The 20,857-nt window shown below is 40.9% G+C and overlaps 1 protein-coding gene across 8 annotated transcripts in view; it reads right to left on the bottom strand.

The window, feature by feature from the left end:
• TSC22D1 (TSC22 domain family member 1) overlaps positions 1-6,441 on the bottom strand; it is a 132,027-nt gene extending 125,586 nt beyond the window's left edge. For 7 of the 8 annotated variants that reach the window (XR_004626742.1, XR_004626741.1, XR_004626743.1 and 4 more), the window contains exon 1: positions 3,028-6,294. Coding sequence is in view for 5 of the 8 variants with exons in the window: in XM_034665205.1 (XP_034521096.1) it covers positions 3,028-5,852 (2,825 nt within the window). In the remaining 3 variants the exon portion in view is untranslated. Of the gene's footprint in view, positions 1-3,027 lie in introns of all 8 variants that reach the window. The other variant, XM_002914961.4, reaches the window with a different exon arrangement.
• Positions 6,442-20,857: the final 14,416 nt, after the last annotated feature.

Here is a 20,857-nt window from a genome sequence, read left to right as displayed (position 1 = left end):
TTCCCTCTCTCGCTGGCTGTCTCTATCTCTGTCAAATAAATAAATAAAAAATCTTTAAAAAAAATTATTTAGTTCTTGCACTTGAGGAGTTCAGGGTCTTGTGAGGAAGACAGGTAATTATAATTGAATGTGTGCAGTGCGTTATAGAGGAACAACAAAAAGGGCTAAGAAAACATTTCCTGGGTAAAGGGAATGCTTCAGAGGGAACGTCTGAGCTCAGTCTTGAAGGATGAATAGAAGTATGATCAATTTTACATAAGAGGCTGTACTAATAGTTGCAAAACACAAAAGACTACGGATCAGTGTGAAATACCTATATCTTCCCTGTGTTATAAAGGTTAAGTTCCTGTTAAAAGCTAAGACATTAAGACCTTCTTAATGAGAATGAATTTTAAAAAACAAGATACATAATCTTAACGCCTGACCCATGTTTCTAATTTTTATCATCTTGCCCAATGATCAACTGAAAGCATTTTCCACATGCCTAATAAACATTTTAAATTTTAAAGTGTTAAAATTTGCCTTACCACCAAAAAGTTTCATTGTTAACATGGTTTCTAAGTCATAATATTGAAATTATAATGACCCCTTCCTCCCAAGAAACTGGTGACCAAACCCCAAAAGATGAAAGTGACATGGAAGCTATCCTGAGAAGAAAAGGTAAGAAGAATTTTTTTAATCATTATCATTTTTTTTTTCTCGTAGGTATTTTCAAATTTCCTTCCAAGGGCAAATTAAAACAAAACTTTTCCTAAACTTCAGGGATAAAAGAAAGAAATTTGCAGTAAAACATCATAAAGAAAATAATAGACGTGTTTATCCTTATTGACCTTTATAGGTATTTTAGGGGTGACACATTTTGATTTTTCAGCATTTAAAGGATACCTACAAAACAAAAATTTTCTGGTTTTGATGACTTAACTTTGATGTTAACTAACAAAGGTTCAAATACGTAGTAAATTCAAAACAGGCAGAGTCAACTCAAGTTACTTCACACCAATATTTAAGCATACTTCAGTATCTCTTTCTGTCCCTTTATTTCCAAACCTTTCTACGTAATTTGCCCCTAATTAATCTTCATCTCAGTTACTATGTGGAAAGATTAATTTTGTATTAAATAGCTTAAACTGGCCTCTATCCCTACAATTAAAAACCTAGTTCTAAGTAGCAACATCTGACTTTAATTGTCTAGAAAAGCAAGTTGTGGAAAGCTCTATCAGGCCCTACCACAAGGGGGAAAAAAAGGGAGAAAGTCGTGCCAGGAGACCACGAAAGGTAATTAACAAAAATCATGGGAGGTTTCAATTCAAAATGGGTGGTTTTCACTTGTGTATTTCATCTACCTTTTATTTCTCTGAATTTAGCATCCACGTAATATGCCTGATTTTCAGGGGCTTCACTCAATCACTCCCCTGAGACTTAAAAACATTAATATTTGGGGTAAATAATTCTATAAAATTATAGTGAATATTAGCAATTACAGGTGAATACTGGCATATGAAACAAAGTTTTATCAATAATTATAATAGGACCATTAAGGAAACTACCTCCTAGAAGAGGTCTACCTCTTAAGTACAGTTTTGTATACATGATACAGAATACATTTGGTTAGGTAACAAGGTTTTCATTACACGACTCCTGAAAAAATTATAAAAATCTTGAAAGACAAGATTTTAAAGTATTTCAATTAACCATGCCTTTACATCTTTTAAGTAAAAAATATATATATCATGAAAACCTCACTGCCAACATTTGGCTTTTGTTCTTTTTCTAAAACTGCAATTCTTTTGAAAAACCCTCAATTTTTCCGAAGTGAAAACCACAAATACACATTTAGAATATGTTTCCAATTGGTTTGATGAAAGTTCAATCACAAAAATATCCAACTAGTACTAAAATAATTAAATGTCTTCAGAGCTTATTCAAAGTTCCATGGTTAAAATGAACAGTCTTTGTCATTAACTCCTATGATACTATTTTGATCAAGGTTAGTCACAGACCAGCAAGTCTGTGAAAAGAACATTCCTTTAAAAATCAACTTAGTTTAAAGCAATGTAGAATCATTAGAGATTTCACAACTTTTCTAGGCAGTCAGCTTAAAAGGCACAATTTGATTCAATGGCATGTTTAGAGCATTATTTCCAATTCAATTACGAAAACACTGACTTAATACTATATTTTTGGCTTTATGTATTTTTTTTTGGCAAAGAAAGGAACAGGTGGAATAGATTATCAGGAGAACAAAGTCTTACTTTCATGCCTCTATAAATTCAACCCTCCAAGACTTTCCTTACTCTTTAAAATGGCTACCACCTTGATCTACTATACAAAAGGAAAACGCACAGGATACTACTATCAAAGATAAATCTGGTAATTTTGACAGTGTATACCCTCCTCCCCCACAACATACTTTTTAAGATTTCCATTCCTGTTCTGTTCAGAAAAAATGACCATTAAACAAGTACACAAAAGTTGGTCAATTACAGTATAAAGGCAACCTATATAACCCAGACTAGGTCATCTTTCCTATAATGTCTGACTAGGAAAAGCAGGTAACATTATCTTTCACAGACTAAGATCAAACACAGAAGTGAAAAGGAATGTCCAATCTAGTAAAGGAGAAACAACCATGGGAACCACAACCCCCCTTCAAGAGATGATCATAAGGATTTTAGGAATTCAGATGAATAGATTTACTATTATATGGGTTAGCAAAAATTTTCTGTTTGTAATAAATCTCTTTAAAAAGCATTTTATAAGTAACAAAACCACCTGGTGCCCCCAGACCTATACTTAATGCTCAATAACTAGTCTGTCAAATAGTTTACATATTACTTACACCCACTTGCTATCCACTCTGAAACCATTCCATAACTCTTGCGCTAGAAAACTTACCACGAAAACGCATTTTCATATACAAAAAGAAAAAATAGGTAATGTTTCGACAAATGCTGTGCATATACATAACTACTAAATAGATTAACTTTCAATCTGTTGAATGCCTGCAGAAATATGGCATGATCTTACCTCTCATCCTCGCCATCCACCAGGGGTGTCGTCAGCGGTAGCACCTTCAACGGGAAAAGAGAAGCAGAGGCTGCTAGGCTGCTGCTACTCCCATCTGAAACTGCTGACATTCCCCCACTGTCACCACTGATAGTCTGAGGTAAGCCAACTAAGGAGGGTTCCGCTGGGCGCCTGGCATCTTCAATTTGGCTTCCAATTGCCTGAGCTAATGATTGTGCAGAGAACTGAGAACTTAGTGGGATCTGTTGTGCCAAAGGCAGATTTATATTAGTTGCTATCAAGGGAGGTTGACTAACACTCGGAACCAAATTACCATTTTGAGTGGCAGGGGTTTGTGCTATATTCTGTGGTGGAACCAAGTTTGTGGGGGCAGAAGGCATTCCAGAAGGACCGGTTGAACTAACCTGATTTGTAACAGAAATACTACTAGCAGAGGGCAAAGGACTAACTGCAGGCAACTGCTGCGAAACTTGAGCTACTGATTCTACTCCTTGTGGCTGGGGAGGCACAGTTAACAAGGTACTTTGGGGTGCAAGGACCAATTGCTGAGGAAGGCTTGAAGCACTAGTTTGAACTCCCTGATGAATAATCGCAGTCTGAGCAGGTGGGACTATCTGTGACGATGGAGGAGCACCTTGCTGGACAACTGAAGGTGTGACTTGGGTAGAGGGCTGCTGCACTGCAATAGGTATGTTTGCTTGTTGACCAATATTTGCAATCTGACTGCCAGGAGGTACAACCGATACTGCCGTCTGAGCCTGGCCAACAGGCTGGCCAGAGGCCCCTGCAGGTTGTGCTTGGATTGCTGCGGGCTGCACTGGCAGCTGGATACTCTGTGGCTGAGCCGTAGGAATCACCGCTGTTCCTGCTCCCACTCCCGCAGCACTGGGCTGTCCAGAGGACACCGCTGCCTGAAGAATCGGCTGCTGCTGTACGTACTCTGAAGCAGGATTCTGAGTCACTGGTTTACCGTGGCTTGGGACCATCTGTGTAGAAACAGCCGGTTGCTGCTGTCCATACTGTAACTGTTGGGGTGGTGCCCCTGGAAGGGGAGCTTGCACTGGAGGAGCCGTCTGAGAATATGGCAATTGGGGTTGAGCCAAACTGGAAATGGAAGGCTGCTGACCTAAAGCTGAAGTTACACCAACCACACTAACAGGTGATGGCTGGATACCAGTTGCAGCACTGAGAGTGGCTTGCAGAGGTACTGGCTGAAGACCTTGCTTTTGAGGATAGCTCAGTTCTTGAGACTGTAATTGTACTTGCGTTATCTGTGACTGAGAAATACTCTGAGGGCCAGAGCTACTGAAATCCATCTGTTGAAGAGCCATACCTTGAAGCGCTGGCTGCTGCTGCACCACCACAGTGGGGGCTCCCATCTCTCCACTGCCCACACTCTCCGTGTAGTGACTCAGTGTGCTGACACTACTGCTCACTGAACTCCCACTAGTGCTCTCCCTCTCAGAAGTCACTTCTACTGGGTTTTGTTTTACAGTTTCCACCACTTTATTTATTGCCACACCTTCTGCAGCAGGCACGGCATTTTCTTTCTCATAGAACTCGGTGCAAGTCCATCTACCTTTTTTAAAGGGCTCAGAACTAGAATCTAACTTCACAACTCTGAACCTTGACGTGTTAACTGTTGGTTGTTGCTGCTGACTTGAAACTGATCCCACGGTCATCCCTGCAGCTGCACTGGGGGCACTGTTAACAACAGCGGCGGAAGAAATAGTACCATTATTCACATTAACACCGCTGCTAACTCCAGGCCCGACACTCACACTAGCAGCACTAGGAATATTGCTTGCATTTATATTAGCATTACTAAGCATGCTGCTTGTCACACTAGGATTAAAACTACCCACAGCAGTAATGTTAACATTATTCGTGCCAGTAACAGAACTTATACCTATACTGCCGGTAGTACTTGGAGCACGGATATTAGTCATTACAGATGAAGGTGAGCCACCCGATGAGACAGCAGAAGTTGGTGCAGCTGGTATAACACTGTCAGAGCTTCCAGTGGCAGAGAGTTTTCTGGATACCGGACTTGAGGGTGGCCCTCCGGGAATGGATGTACTGGCCACACCAGCATGGGATGGATGGTGGTGCCCATGGTGTAGGTGGTGCCCATGATGAATGTGATGGTGGTGATGGAGGTGGTGTGGATGAGCATTCCCATTGATCACAACACTCTGTTGGGGAAGGTGAGGCAAATGAGGCTGCGGAAGGTGGGGCTGGTTGGGGGAGACTGCCCCAGGTGTCTCAGCTTCCTGGAAGTTATTTAGAGTCTCTTCTGAGGAGCTGCGTTCAGGCTCCCCCAAGTCCGTAGCCCTGGAAAGTGACACATCAAGGATCTCGGAAGAAGACAGATCTTCCGTGTGAGATTCATCCAGATCATCATAGCTCTCAGTGTCCTCTGCTATACTGTTGTTAGAGCTGATGCTGGCGGAGATCTGAGCCGGGGTAACGCTAGTTATCTGGAAGCCACTTTTCTTTTTCATTTGAGTTCCGCCTGGCGCAAGAGGCTGTGCCTGCAGCTGAGCCTGCGAAAGGAGGTTCAGGCTTTGTGGAGGCGGAGGCTGTGGTCCCGACGTAGAAGATGCTGCAGGAGGTGGCAGCTGGAGCAGCGACGGAGGCGGAAAATCCTCGGAAGATGTGGCACTACTACCAACGCCGGTACCTGCTGCATTGAGAGCAGAGGCGCTGCCACTACCGCTGCCCCTTCTAGGGAACATTGCCGGGTGCGCCATCTTCCTAGCACTAATGTCTGCAGCGGCCGCGCTGGCGGCCGCGGCGGCGGTGGACTCAGGCGGCTGGTGCATTGTGTCGGGTACCGGGGGGCGGAGGAGGCGAGTGCAATTTCCTTCTGCACCGTAATCTTTGTATTCAAGACGCCGGGGAGGAAAACGGGACCTGACGCTCCGCCCGGCGCGGTTCCTCCTCCTCCTCAGCCGAAGGCGCCGGCCGCTCCTGCCTTCGAGGGCGAGCTTCGGGAAGGGAGGATGAACGAGGGTGAACAGGGCGGCCAGGAACCCGAAGGGGGTACCCCTTCAGTCCTTCGCCATTCACTTTCCCCTCTAGTCTCACACCCCCCTTTATATTCCGCTTCACGTGGGGTGCGGGGCAGGAGGGAGGGGGAAGACAAGGCAAGGGGGAGACAAGGGGAGGGGGTGGGAAAACCGAGAAATGCCCACCTTCTCCGGACAACTCAGAAGCCACCTAACCCCTCCTCCCGCCGCGGCGGCCGCTGCAAAACCCTCCCGGTAGCTCTGCACGAAGGCTGCGCGGAGCGAGTGTCACCTTCCCCTCGCCACCCCCAGGGCCGCCGCCGCCGGCAAGCCCGGAGCTCAGTGTCGCTCAAACCTCCCCTCCCGGCCCCGCAGTCTCCGCTCGGCCCTCCCCCCACGCCCCTCGGACCCTTTCAAACCCCCTGGACTCGCGGCGGCTGTTCCGTGAGCAAACGCTGGCCGGGGCTGGGGCCGGGGCGGCGAGGCTCGGAGCGGGGCGGCGGCGGGGCGCCCGGTACGGTGAGCCCAGCAACGAGGCGCGGGCGGGCGCGCAGAGACGCCGGGTCCTCGCGGAGCACGGCCGGGGCGCGGCGGCGGCAGTGGCAGCGGGAGCCCAGGGACAGCTCCATCACTGGCAGCCATGGAGCCCGAGCATTTTCCTCCCTCAGGGCAGGCGCCTCGGCTCGGCACACGTCCTCGGGGAGGAAGGGGCCGGCGCCCGAGCCTCCCCGGAGGGCGGCGGGATGTGCGCTAGCGCGGAGGGGTGCGAGCCGCTCCTGTCCTCTTCCTCCGCAGCCGGCTCGTCCTCACCCTTGCTGCTCCCGCGGCCCGGGCGGGAGGGGGCCGCAGGCAGCGGCGGCTCCTCGGCGGCGTTGGTGGCCAGACGGGCTGGTGCAAGCGACTGCAGCCGACGCCGTTCAAAGGAACGAGAGGTGGGGTTGGTCGGTGTCGGCAAACGGGGCGGGTGAGTGGGTGGGTGCCGAGGGAGGGCGGCGGGCGGGGAGGGGGCTGTGATGGTTGTTACTAGTGCTCTTCTCCGGCTCCACCGTATCCCCCAGTCTCTCGCGGCATCGGGAGAGGAGGGACCAGCGCCCGAGCGCAGGAGGAGGAGGCGCGACCGCCGGCGAGAGGAGGCGGCGGCGGGGGGAGGGGGCAAGCAAAAGGGAAGGAGGGAAGATGGCGTCTGCGCATGCGCCCCGGCGCCGCAGACATAAAGCCGGGTCCGGCAGAGAAGGAGGCGGCGGGGCTTCGGGCCTTGCCGAGCGCTGAGTGTCCTGACGGAAATTGCCGAAGGCTCGCGGAGGCGCCGACGCCGGGGGGTGGTGGGGGTGGGGAATTTCGGCCGGGGGAGCGAATCCGGGTCGGCCTGTGAGTTTCGGCCTGAGTGGGGGTGGGGCAGGGTGCGGGGCGCGCGCAGGTTAGGTGTGTCCGCTGTGTTCTCACACGCGGCCGGTGCGCGCGTGCGCGTGCACGCGGCAGGGGAGGGGGCGCGGCGGGGAGGGGCCCGCGTAGGCTGCTGGAGCCCTGGGTCTCGGGTGTACGCGCCCTGGGTGGTGTCCCCCCGCCTGCGGAATGGGTAATGAGGCTTTTCTCTGCAGCAACAGCATCACGAGTTTCAGTTCCCAGGAGCCCGCCGCCGCTGCCGCCACCGCCACGACACGACATGAGTCAGGCTTTCTTCCTTGGCGCGTGGCGGAGCCCTCCCCCCACATCGCCGCACCTGGCCTCGCCCCCGGCCCGTGTCTCCCGCGCCCCCTAGGCGGAGGCCTCTGAGCCGGGAGCTGCGCGGTCCATGCGAGGCCGGAGTGTCTTCAAGATAGGTGCTTTGCTGCCTTTTGTGCAGTGCAGTTGTGGCTGCCATGCGGTCCCCTCGCTCTTCGACGGGCAGGGTTGAGCTAGCCAGGCAGATGTTGCAGCTGTTTGCTATCGATTGCCCAAGTTCCTCCGGGGTAGGCTCTTCCCTGGAGAGGGCGTGCTTGCAGTCCATCCCTACCTAGAGGGAAGAAGGCGCCTAGCCCTGTAAACTAATTGACCTCAACAGGTGGAGCTTATCTCCACCAGAGATGGTTTTTCGTTTAATTGTCCAGGCTATAGCCCCCATAGATTTGACTTAACAAATCCTGGTGGCAGCACGAGTGCAGTGATAAATGTAGACCACCTCTTAGGGTTAAAAAGGAAAAGAGCCATCTGCAAATCCAGTTTAAAAAAAAAAAAATGCCCTGCATGGTCTGACCATAGTTCTACAGAAGCAATGTTAGGTTTGATTGGAGGCAATTTACTGGAAGTTGCTTCCCTAGCATTACCCGTCAAAACATTCTAGCTCTAAACTAGAATGTACTACGAAGCGAGAATGTACTTCTCGCCCAGGAATTAAACAACAAACTGTTATGGAAAATCCTAGAGAGCAATTTTTATTTTTTTTAATTTAGGCTGTTGGGGGACTAAACTAAACTTTTAGGGTTAGACCTCTAATTTAGCAATCTCACAAATTCACAGATCTATAATCCTATTTCAGGAGCTTGTTTAAGCATAAAGAGCTGTAGTCTCGAACAGTTTGACAGACACCTACTTGTCAATTCGGTGCATTACCTTTAGGTTTCTCTAAACTATTGTCTTCATTCCATCCCTCAGCATGTCACCATTCTCATATTACTGAATAGAAATGCACCTTAACATCTCGTGCATATCCTGTATCAAAGTTATGATATGTTGTTGCTTTTTCTGTGGTCTCCCTCACTGAACCCAAACACAGGACTACATTTTTTTACTTTAAATTGCTAATGTGGAGCTGTGCTAGGTACAAAGTAGGTTCACACAAATATGGAAAATGATATGATAATAAAAATGAACTAAATTTGAAAAGATCATACTTGTGTTATGATATTCATGAGTATGTGAATGACTGTATTTTTACATACCCATGGCCATCGGTGTATTGTACAATAATAATTTTTTTTATAATACCCAACAGTTCTTGTTGCAGGTGAAACGGGTGCTTAATGGTCACCATTCCTTGTTGAAATGCAAATCCGAACTATTTCAACAGTTTGTGAATGGAAAATAGAAGCTATCCTAGCCAATTGAACCTGCAATGGAATGTAGACAGACAAAATGTGTTTCTTTCGACTAGTGTGAAAGAAAATGCAAAGTGTTCCATTGGGTCCAAGTTTTGAATTACCCCAAACAACAACAGTTCAACACCCCCTTGGACCGTAAATACCTCTGTGATTGTGCTGATAATGGTTAGAAGCAGAAGATACATAACAAAGTCTTACCCAAAGTTGACAGAACGAGTTGAGATAGCCCTATAAAAGCAGATACTTGTTCTGATAACCAATCCTAAAGGGTATTGTTTTGGCTGTTTTGATGGGGTGGGGTAGGCCGGATTTTGGAGAACGTAAGTCATAAGAAAATACGGCCTTCTCAAATGTATTTCATTTTTGTTTGCCAAATCACTTTCAAATTCCTGTTTAGGCTGCATCAAGCCCCACTAAGCTATAAGGAACAACTCCGCAATTATGGAAACCTAAGTTTTAAAAACTTCTCTGTATCTCTCAGTTGCCAGCATTGCTGGGACCAGAAATACCTGAATATAAGTACATTAAAACAAGCAGAAGCACTTGAACAGNAATATAAGTACATTAAAACAAGCAGAAGCACTTGAACAGCGAGGTGTTATGTTACCACCTTTTAATTAAAAAAAAAAAAAAGTCTGGATTTTTTTTTTTTTACATTATTACTAAATGCCTACTGCTATGTGTAATGAAGTCATTAAATCCTTTGAACTCAGTACTTAAGAGTTATCCTTTGCCTTTTGAAAGACTGAATTTCCCCTGTTTACATTCGGAAGGTGCAGCTCTGAATTACTCTCTATTGACTAAAAGATTAGTCTGTAGTGCAGTTCACTTAAATCTAGTTACTGCGACATTGCAAACCAACATGCATATTTGGCTGCGTTTAGTGTTTTTTTCCTACCATAAAATACAAAATTTCCTGAACATTATAACACAACTTATCTAATAGTGAGAACTGTGAAATAGGTCGGTATTTAAAACCCAGTGATTCTCCAAAAGTAGTGTCCTCAAAGAGCAGGAAGGGAATACTTAACACTCAGAATGGCTGTGAGTCGCAAAGACAGATCCTAAAAGAGAAATGTGTGGAGCAGCGATGCCACTGTTCCACTGGTAATTCTAGCTAACCAGTGCTCCAGTCATGCAATATTACTTATCTGTAACTTTTAAATGTCATCTGGGAAAAAAAAGTCAAAGTTTTAAATGAGTTATAAACATGAAAAAAAATCACACATTTTTACATATGCAGAAACTTACGCCTAGGGAAGTTACAGCATGTTTATAAATCAATTCTCTCTCTAGAAAGTTTTTTAAATGAGACCGGAAGTAGTATATACTATTTGACTTTTGTAAATAGCACAAAATGCTTATTTCGAATTTTCTCATTCAAATTTCAATGAGCACAGTTTAGCTTATAATTGATTAATTTTTGCAGCATTTGTTACATTTTCAATACAAGTATGTTTCTGGTCAGTGAAGCAATTTCATATCCTCAAGGGAATTATGCTTATAAAACAAAAGTTTGAATTCAGAAATTTTAATTTGTGGTTCAGAGGGCACACTGATACGAATTAGCTCATTTGAAGGAGAAGACATTATCATTCTCCTTTTAGAAGTGATCACAGGGAGATTAAATAACTTGTCCAAAGTTTATACCTAAATCTCGGCATTCGGGTCCTCTTAATTTCAGATTCCACGCCTGTGTTGAGAGATTTTTCTAAAAAAACAGCCTGAACTCTAGAGACTAGTATTTTTGAAAACTCTCTTGGAAATTAATGAGTGTTCTTTTAATGCTTTTGAATGCCAAGGAAGATATGCTGCACACACACTAATTACATACAGCCTTTTTTCTACATGCAGGATAAGAGACTTTTTCCCTGTTTGACCAAATGTAAATGTTACAGATTCTGCTATGTTCAGTCTTATGAATGTGTTAATTTGGAGAATTTTCTCACAACTTAAAAAAAAAATCATTTCTAACTTCTGCTACAGAACTGTGAAGTGACATTGCAAAAAAAAATAATTTGTTGATTTAGTTTTTTTTAAGTCTATAATCAAATAACACTCCAAACTTCTCCAGAAGAGAGCTAGTATTTATTTAATGCCTACTCTGTACTACACATTGTTCTAAATGCTTTAAGTCTTTTATCTCAATCCTCACAACTGTATAAAGTAGGGACTATAATTACCCCATTTTACAAATGAGTAAAGTGAGGTGCCCAGAGGTTGAGGTCTCACAACTTGGCAAGTGGTGGGGCTGAGATGCAAATCGCTGTAGTGTAACCACCCCTCACAGCTGCCTCCAGACATATTGTTAGATCAGGCTCCTGCGAATTCTAGCTCCCAAGTTAAATTTCTACAGAATACTCATGTTCTGATTTTTCTAATGAGATATCGCCAAAGAATCTGGGAGCACCATTTTCTTCCGATGTAGAGACATTCTAAGAAAAAGTATACATTTTACAGACTCTACTATGGCCACATAGGAATTGGACATAAATGAACAGAACAACGATTTGATAAGTTGGATGATCTTTCACTGATCAAAAGCAGATGTCAAATGCTTGAAAAAAGGCATTAACCACACATAATTGAGGAACGCTGTCTATACAGGCCAAGATAAATGTTTTCCCATTTTAGCAATTAGCGTTTATTGAACCTGAGCGCCTGTAGAATAGAGACAGTAGTAACCTACCCTTTTCAATATGTTCTAAGGACCAATTTGTATTTCCACACCTTTTTGAATACTTAAAGTTATAGAAAGAAATACATTTATTATTTTTGTTTGTATCATAATTCTAATAAGACCTCTGTCCTTCTACCATATATGAACCAAAACCAGGTCAAGAAATACAAACAAATCATAGCAGCCAGTGTTTCTCTGTATTTAAAGATTAGGTTCGTTAACAGTTGGGTATATCTCGAGTCTCAAAGCTCAGGGGGAAAGGAATGGCTGTTGAAGTCATTCCTTAGTATGAAGTCTTCCTCTGGTCATTCATTTTCTCCCTCTGTTTGGACTTTATCTTTTAGAAGAAAATTGATAGTTTTTAGTAACATACTTAAATTGACATTTCCAGTTAATTTTATTGTAGAAGAAAAACAGGAAATCATTAGTCTTACAGGCCAAAATCTTTTCTTATTTTAATACCTTCAAGAAAAGAAGAAAAGAAAGTCTTAGATGCACACAAGATAATTGGAGTCAGAGCATAAGATAAAATCCGTTGATGTTATGACCACGACCACGTAATGTTACAGGCAATAGTACTGCTTACGTATGGAAGGTGTTTACAAAATATTTCTATATGAATGATAGAATGATTTAAAGAGGAGAGGTTAGAATTTCAAAGAAAAGTGTGAGATGGAATTTAGGAGGAAAAAACCAACATAATTGATTTGTTTTATTACGTGCTATACACACTTGTCAAACTCAAGAAAATTAAGTATATAACTGACTCAGCCTAACTGAGTTAAATATAAAATTAATTGCAAAGATGCCAACCAAGCTTTCCATCAAAAAATGAAGAGAAGAACCAGGTGCTATTTTGCCTTAGTTATTTATAGCTAGGAATGGGATCACATGACAATACCAACTCAGTGGTTTACCTTTGATGTTTAAAAGAGTTTCTAAACATACTCCTTATTCAAGTCATAACCAGCATTACAAAAATGGTTGTTAAATTACATCTATATCAATACATACTTGAGTAAAATGGGGTAATAGTCTGTATTAACCCAACATTGATCCAAAATTATCTGATAAAAACAAAAATCTTAAAAGGAATAGTTCCAATAAAAAGCACCTTGAAAAAGGAGCTAAATTTTCTTTATTCCGTCAAGCATATGATAGGCACTCAACAAGTACTTCTAAAGAATTTCTTAAATCCCACATTATGTAATAATCTTGTCAACATAATTTATCACATGAACTTCACTATGAGATTTTTCACAAGATATCTCTGAAGAACATTAAGTTCAGCAATTATGACATTAGGAAACAAGCTCATTATCAAAATTTTGGTCAAGGGCATTCATTGGTATTCAATTACCTTCTCTGTTCTTTACTTGATCACTGTAAAATTCTCCCTGTCCAACCTAAGCCTATAACAACTTGCTGACTACTCTTTTTCATGGAACATGATGCCCAAAGCGTTTTGTTTTTTTTTTTTTTTTTTTTGTAAACAGCAAAATCCAGTGAAAACAGTAAGAAGATACGAGTTGAATATCTATCTCCTTTTCTGATAGCTTTGCATTTGTTTAGGAGCAGGACATCATGTTAAATACCGATGAGAACTGGAACCTTCAGCCTTTCTGTATTCTGGAAATGCATTCTTTCCATCCTAGTTTAAGGATATGAAGAATTCATGTGCTTCCTCCAGTCGGATGAGCTCCAGAACTATTTTCTAAGAACTTACTTGGCATGACTAGTCACAGACCTCCTACAAAGCCTATAATGAATAGAGTAATTTCAGATAAAATGATCCATTGTTTAAAGCTTGACTTAGTTAATATGTCTAAAAAATTTACTAGCTTTCTATTAGTCAAATCTTCCATTTTGAAGTGTCAATATCAAATGAGGGTTTGCTATTATTTTTTTCATTTCTTCCTACATGAAATATCTTTCTTTTACTTATGATTGTGAAGGGTAATAGGACATGCCACCACATGCTGCTTTGCTATATTGATATTTTGAGCTGAGCTACAGGCACTTAAAAAGCAAATGCAGGACTTTCTCTGAACTCCCTTTATCTGCCTGAAGACATATTCTCCAAAAGGAACTCAGATGTCATAGATGCCCTCCCCTGGAGTTTTCTCAACCAAGGAACATTGACTCTTGTCACAGAGAGGAAACTTCAAGTTGACACCATACTCAGAAAAACTTTGTCACAGACTATCATACCTCCCATCTATTCTAATGGCCCATTCATCTTTCCTAAAAACTCACCCACACTCCCCTAAGAGGCCTAAACCTCCCCTACCCTTTCCCTATTAAGATAGCGTTTAATCCTGAATTCTAAAGACACATCAGAGTTACTCATTTTTCCTGAGTGTATCCTGTGCATACATGAGATATACATGGCAATAAACTTCTGTTTGTTTTTCTCCTGTTAATCTGCCTTTTATTACAAGGGTCTCAGCTAAGAACTCAGAAGGGTGGAAGGAAAATGATTTTTCTTCCCCTACAATTGTCAGAATAATAAAAACCACCTTCTATTATAAAACTAAGGTTAGAATGAAGAAGCCACTTTGCTGATCATTATGGATATGTTTTTAAGTACATAATATTTAGCACAGTATACAAGTGGTCAGTCAATTCTTTTTTAATGGCAATGATTCTGTAGCTGAAGTGTATTCCTAGTGAATACATAGTAGCTGCCTGAAAGTAGAACTTCTTTATGCATTCCTTTTTTTAGAAGAATAGGAAGATTTTGACCCCAGAGACTTTCAGATCTGTGGGATCTTCAGAGGAGGCAAATCGCCATTTCCACCCAGCTCTGCATTATTAAAATGTCCAAAGAAAATAGTCTTTGGCACTGTTTCCAATGACTCTGTTCTAATAAGACATTAACTTAGCATTCATCTTATTACTAGTTGTACCAGATGAGTCACTCATGTAAGACTCAGGCCTTCACATATTTTCAAATGGCTTTGATCTACAAGTCAGCATTTTTTTTTTGAATGTTGAGTAGATTTTATAGTGAACTCATTTGCCATTCCTCTCTCTTCCCTTCCCATTCACCCTCCAACCACCTAACAACACCACTTGCTATTCTGTCCATCCTAAGGACATGTTGAGTTGTATTTCATGAATAATGCTGCTGCAAAGACAGACAATAAAAACAAATAAAACATGTTGACTAATTAAAGAAAGAACATCCAACATCTCACAAATGCGTATTAACAACCGTGGCTGATCTCATCTGAATTGTATTGCAGATTATTTTTCACTTCATTAGGTTACAATATGGTTTTTCTCTCCTGAAAAGTACTTAAAGTAGAATTAACTAAAAGTATATAATAATTTGTGGCTGCTATATTGGTAAGAGCTAGAAGATAGGAAATGCGGGGTTTTGTTCTCCTTAGAAGAACTAAGGACGGGAAAGAAAAGACTGATCCAATTTCAGTGTAATTAATTGAATACCTACTGTGTGCTCTTTAGCAGGTGGAATTGCCTATGCGATGGTCTTTTCTATACTTGGGAAAGTACAAAAGGAGACCACCTTTCCCCACCCCTTCCCCCAGCTTAAAGGTATATTTGCATAACCTTATTGTAAACAAAGAGCAAATGGAAAGGAGCAGGAGAACAATTTGGTTCCTGTTTCACCAAAGACATTCTTCCTCCAGGTTAAAAGTAACCAGAGACTCCCAAATCATTTCAAACACTTCTTTTTTTTTTTTTTTAAAGATTTTATTTATTTATTTGACAGAGAGAGACAGCCAGCAAGAGAGGGGACACAAGCAGGGGGAGTGGGAGAGGAAGAAGCAGGCTTCCAGCGGAGGAGCCTGATGTGGGCCTCTATCCCAGCATTCTGGGATCACGCCCTGAGCTGAAGGCAGATGCTTAACAACTGAGCCACCCAGGCGCCCCTCAAACACTTCTTAATTCCCCCAACTACATAGGCACAATATGGATCTTTGGAAATTAGATAAGAATAATTTCAGTGTGGGGCACCTGGCTGGCTCGTTGGTAGAGCAAGGGACTCTTGATCTCGGGGTCATGAGTTTGAGCCCCATGTTGGGTGTAAAGATTACTTAAATAAATTTAAAAATATATATTTTTAAAGAATAATTTCAAAGTAAAATAATAGCAGCATCGTAGTTTAGACACTATGCTGCCTCATTGATGCATACATCTGCCAAGAAATGAGCATCTGGTAGTGCCCAGTACAGATGGAAAAAACTGCAATTATAGCTCCTTACTTTGATAATTCATTCTAAGTGTATAAGTATCGTTAGTTGCCTTAATTTTTTGTTGTCGTGTTTTTGCTTTTGTTTGTTTTTTTAATGGCAGACATTTGGGGGTAGAAAAGCCTCTATGTTCTAACAATATTACTAAGATGACCAGGAAAATACACCAAACGTAGCAGAAAGCAGGGCTAGGAACAACACACTAAAAGATTCTTTGAGGCTGCTTGTTCCCCGATAAACATCGTGATAGCAAACAGCCCTGCATAGAATAAAATTGAGTCCCTATGTATTTAACATTCTCCAATTTAATTCCATGGCAGCCTATTATCCCTACAGGGACAGATGGAATATTCCTAAGGAGAAAGACTAAAAAGTAGGTTTTATGTTTAAAAATAATAGTAATAAGTCATCAGCTCCACCTTTAAAGCATTAAAGTGAAGTTTTTTAAAACCTAAGCTTGAACTCCATTTTCAACAAGGAAACAAGGGAACATTTTAAAAGCTTAAACTTGCTTATGTTCAGGAAAGGCCCCCATTCCATTGACTTGGCTGTGGCTGTCCTGGGCCACAAGGGCCTAAAGGCTATCGCACAGACTGAATTACATTTTGATCAGTTTTTAGGTACAATGTCCACCTCATTATTTGCATGTGAATTTCCCAAGGGCACTTTGCATTCCTAGACCATCTTGACCCTATCAATCAACACCAGTGGGGTCCCATCTACAAGGTACAATGTGTGCAAAGGGATGTGTAATCATTAGAAATTTGGTCTAGACCAAAAGAAAATAAAAATAGTTTAGGCGGCAAATCCAACGGGGAAAAATCCATTAAAGTATTATACTTTATCCACTATTTTGGGAGAATTCCACCACTGCTTTCTTCTAATAGCGAAGATAATAAGAATTGATTGCTTTTGTTTCAATGAGGTCTCACTGCCCAGAAACGTGGCAGACTTGTCTAAATTGTAGCTCATTTTTAATGTGGAACTGAAAACTCCGCTTGTGCCTACAGACCTTGTAACAGAACATTCTAGAATGATTATAATCATATTTCAGTAGACAATATTACATTTTTACAGCCAGCAGAAATGTGCAATAATAAGGTCATGAAAGAATAATAGATTCACTAGTGGAGCAAGTACTTAGTTAGGGGTACTGAGGTAATGTCCAGAAAAGCTGCATGAGGATAGAATTTTATTTTTTATTTTATTTTTATTATGTATTTTTTTAAGTAGGCTCCATGCCCAGCATAGGGTCCGAACTCATGACCCTGAGATTAAGAGTCATGTGCTCTGCTGACTGAGTCAGACAGGTGCCCCTAGAATTTTGAACTGTTACAGAACTCTCAAGTGCCTGTGGTAGGTTGGAGAGTAGCTAGAAGTCTCTAGAAGATTAAGCGGGTCCACTCTCTTACCAAAACCTTTCGCATTTAAAAGATCCACTTCTTGGGGCATCTGGCTGGCTCAATCAGTAGAGCACAAGACTCTTGATCTTGGGGTTGTGAGATTGAGTCCCACGTTAGGCACAGAGATTACTTAAATAAGTAAAATAAAGGATCCACCTCTATCTCTGACTTGGCTCCTTTGTTTTTATTTATAATGGAGGGAGGGTGGGGGAGGCAGGCACACCTTCAAACAAAAAGGAAGCCCAGACATATAGAACCTGGACTCCTGAACATCATTTTATACAATTACTGTCTTCTCCTGAGGCCTAAGCTAGTTTCCTAATGATAATAACCCTGATATACAGGTTAAATGACGGATCTGCCATCAAATGTACATTAGGGACTTATTCCTTTAACATTAGGGTTCATTTTCTATAAAATTCCTACTACTCAAATGATGCAATTCAAGTGAAAAATACAAACCTACTGCTACAACATTGTCCATTATTCAGCAAGAATTTACTAAGAAGTACTATAGATTGCATATATCAAGTATCCCATATGTCTTCGGCTGAGTTCCTCCAAAATGAGAGACAAGGCTTGCATACAGTTAGTTTATTTGAAAAAATAGGGCCAGAAGGCAGGAATATCAGCTGAGAGGAGAAGGGGTGGAACTGGGAAGGAGGAAAAGCGAATACAAGGATGTGTTCCTGAGCTGGCCATCATGGACGAGCCTTAAGCATGCTTTCCAGGAGACAAAAAGGGTTAACTTTCATCTACCGATTTCCATTCTCCATTGGTCAAGGGGGGTTCTATGAACTTCAAATCCGGTGCCCACCACCCAATTTTTATACGCGCTCGTGAGTACAGAGCCGGTTCTAGAGGTGCTCCATCCCAATGGGTCGGGGAGGGCACTGTCCTATCACACTCACGCAAAGTCATATAAGGCTGGTGTGGAATTAGTAAGCTGTTGTGTAAGAGCTAGGTCCCAGAGGGCTCAGCAGAGGCCTCCAGTTATTACAGTGTTTCAGAACTGATTGCCGCGATTGGAATTAGCATACAATTTTCTAATTCTAAGCATATAAGCCTGACTCCAAAGAGCATTTTAAAATATTTACCTTCACCATCACTTCTATACACAAATTATATATTGGGAGTTACCTCGAAGACTAGTCATAGTGGTAAATTACTTTTCTGTTCTTTAGCTTCTTAGTAAAAATAAAAATAGATCATAACCCCCCAACCCAAATAACAACAACAAAAACACATCATGAGCAAGTAGGTTTATGCCAGTATCTGTCAGCCTAATCTACTGTATTAAGAGACAAAAGGATCAATAGATGCAGAAAAATGTTGTTAAAATTCAACACTTGAAATGTTTCTCTCTATGACTTATGTGGCTTTTCTTTCTCTTCCTTTTGGCCTCTGCTCAAATGTCATTTTATCAGTGAGGCCTTTTCAGACCACCCTGTATGCACTGACACCCTACCACGCGCTGTCTTCTAACCTTGCTTTAGTTTTCTTCACTTCCTAGGCATAAAGATAATGGAAGAAATGACAAAGATAAAAATAGACAAATTTGACTACTTAAAAAGGTAAAACTTCTGGATACCAAAAAAAAAAAAGAAAGAAAGAAAAAAAATGATAAACAAAACTAAAAGACAAATTTCAAAATTAGGGACAGTATTTACCAGTAATATAACTGGAAAAGGGAAATGAGTTAATAATAATAATAATAAAACATTTCTAGAAAGAGTAAACAGATTAATTCATTCACAGAACATGAATTAGTGACTTAAATATTTAGAAAAAAACCTTCAACCTCACAGAGAAGCTAAGAAATTTAAATAAAGGGTTGCCTTTACATCCTAATACATAGTTCTCTGTTTTCAGTACTTTAATATCTGAGCCTATTATTCTTATAATTGACAAATAATTAAAGTTGCATAAAAAAGATTTTCATTAGGAATGTCCATTTAGGGTTTATGTATGTGATTCTTTAAGTCTTTAAATGGCTTTATTTAATATTTTTACCTTGAAACTGAAATAAGATGATTAGTAGACAGCATACAGAACAGCCGTATATGTTGGTTGTAAAAGATATAGGTTAACAACATGGATGACCCTTAAAAGCATTATGCTTAAGATATAAAATGTCCAAAAGAGGGCAAATATATAGAGACAGAAAGCAGATCAGTGGTGCCTAGGGTTGGGAGTGGGAATGATGAGTGACCGTAAGTAGGAATGAAATTTCTTCTTGGGGTGATGGAAATGTCTTAGTGGTAATTAATGATTGTCCAACCTTATAAATATACTAAAATTCATTGAATTCTACACTGAAAACAGGTGAATTTTATGGTATATGAATGATATTTCAGTTATACAAAAAGATATGGTTTAAAAGACTTTGGCCAAATAGAACATACAATCTCAATTTGAAGTTACATCAAAGGTATGAGAAGCTCACTAGAGTTACTTGTGAGATAGCCAATAGAATCTTAACTGTTTCTATCCTTAAATTTCCCTTATTTTTATCAAGAGACACATCATTAATTCACACTTCCTAGAGGCATTTAGATGTAGAGAAACATCTGATTTATCGACTAATTCTCAAAACATACTTTTATAAATTTAAAATACAGCAGTGGCTAGAATCAAGCTAGTAGTGGCTCATAGAAGACCCACTGTTTGATTAATAGATTAAGCTGCTTTGCAACTACAATTTAAATTTTTCATTCTTTCAGCAATTGATTATTGAGTGTTTACTATGGTTTTGTTAATAATCTATATTTTTATTGTTTTTCTATTTCCTTACTTTCCACTGTTAATTTCATTATTTTCTTTTTCAACTTTGTTTTTTCCTAGCTTTTTGAGATGCACATGTAGCTCTATTGTTTTCAATCTTATATTTTAAATTCATTTACATATATGCATTTCATTCTAATTAATACTAATTACCTTTCTAATTATCCTTCTAATTATAATTTCCATTTTGGTTTCCTCTTGAACCCATAAGTTATTTAGGAGAGTATCTGATTTATTTTAGTTTGTGACCCCGAATTCCACTGTACAGATAAAGAAACTAAAGTCCAGAAAAATTAAATGTCTTGCTCAAAATTGTATAGCTAATGCATGGGCTGAAATTAAAGTCTCCTGATTACTACTCCATTTTACCTTTCCAATTTCTTAATTTATATTCTTACCCTATCAGAAAGTTTCCTAAAATTAAACCAATATTGTCATTAACTTATATTACACTGAGAATCCAATTTTTACTAGCCTTATACATTTTAAAAATATTTGCCTAAACTTTTTTCTAAATATATTGGACATTGTCCAAGGATTTATTAATTTCTAGCCATATCATTTGACATAGTGCTTAGCACATATTAGGCTCTCAATAAAAAATTTATTGAGGGAATTTTTGTTTAATGAATGTTTTAAGAATATTATTAGTGCC

The sequence above is a fragment of the Ailuropoda melanoleuca genome, chromosome 7, assembly GCF_002007445.2.
Source record: "Ailuropoda melanoleuca isolate Jingjing chromosome 7, ASM200744v2, whole genome shotgun sequence".
Lineage (NCBI taxonomy): Eukaryota > Metazoa > Chordata > Mammalia > Carnivora > Ursidae > Ailuropoda > Ailuropoda melanoleuca.
This window is presented reverse-complemented; position numbering and strand designations above follow the sequence as displayed.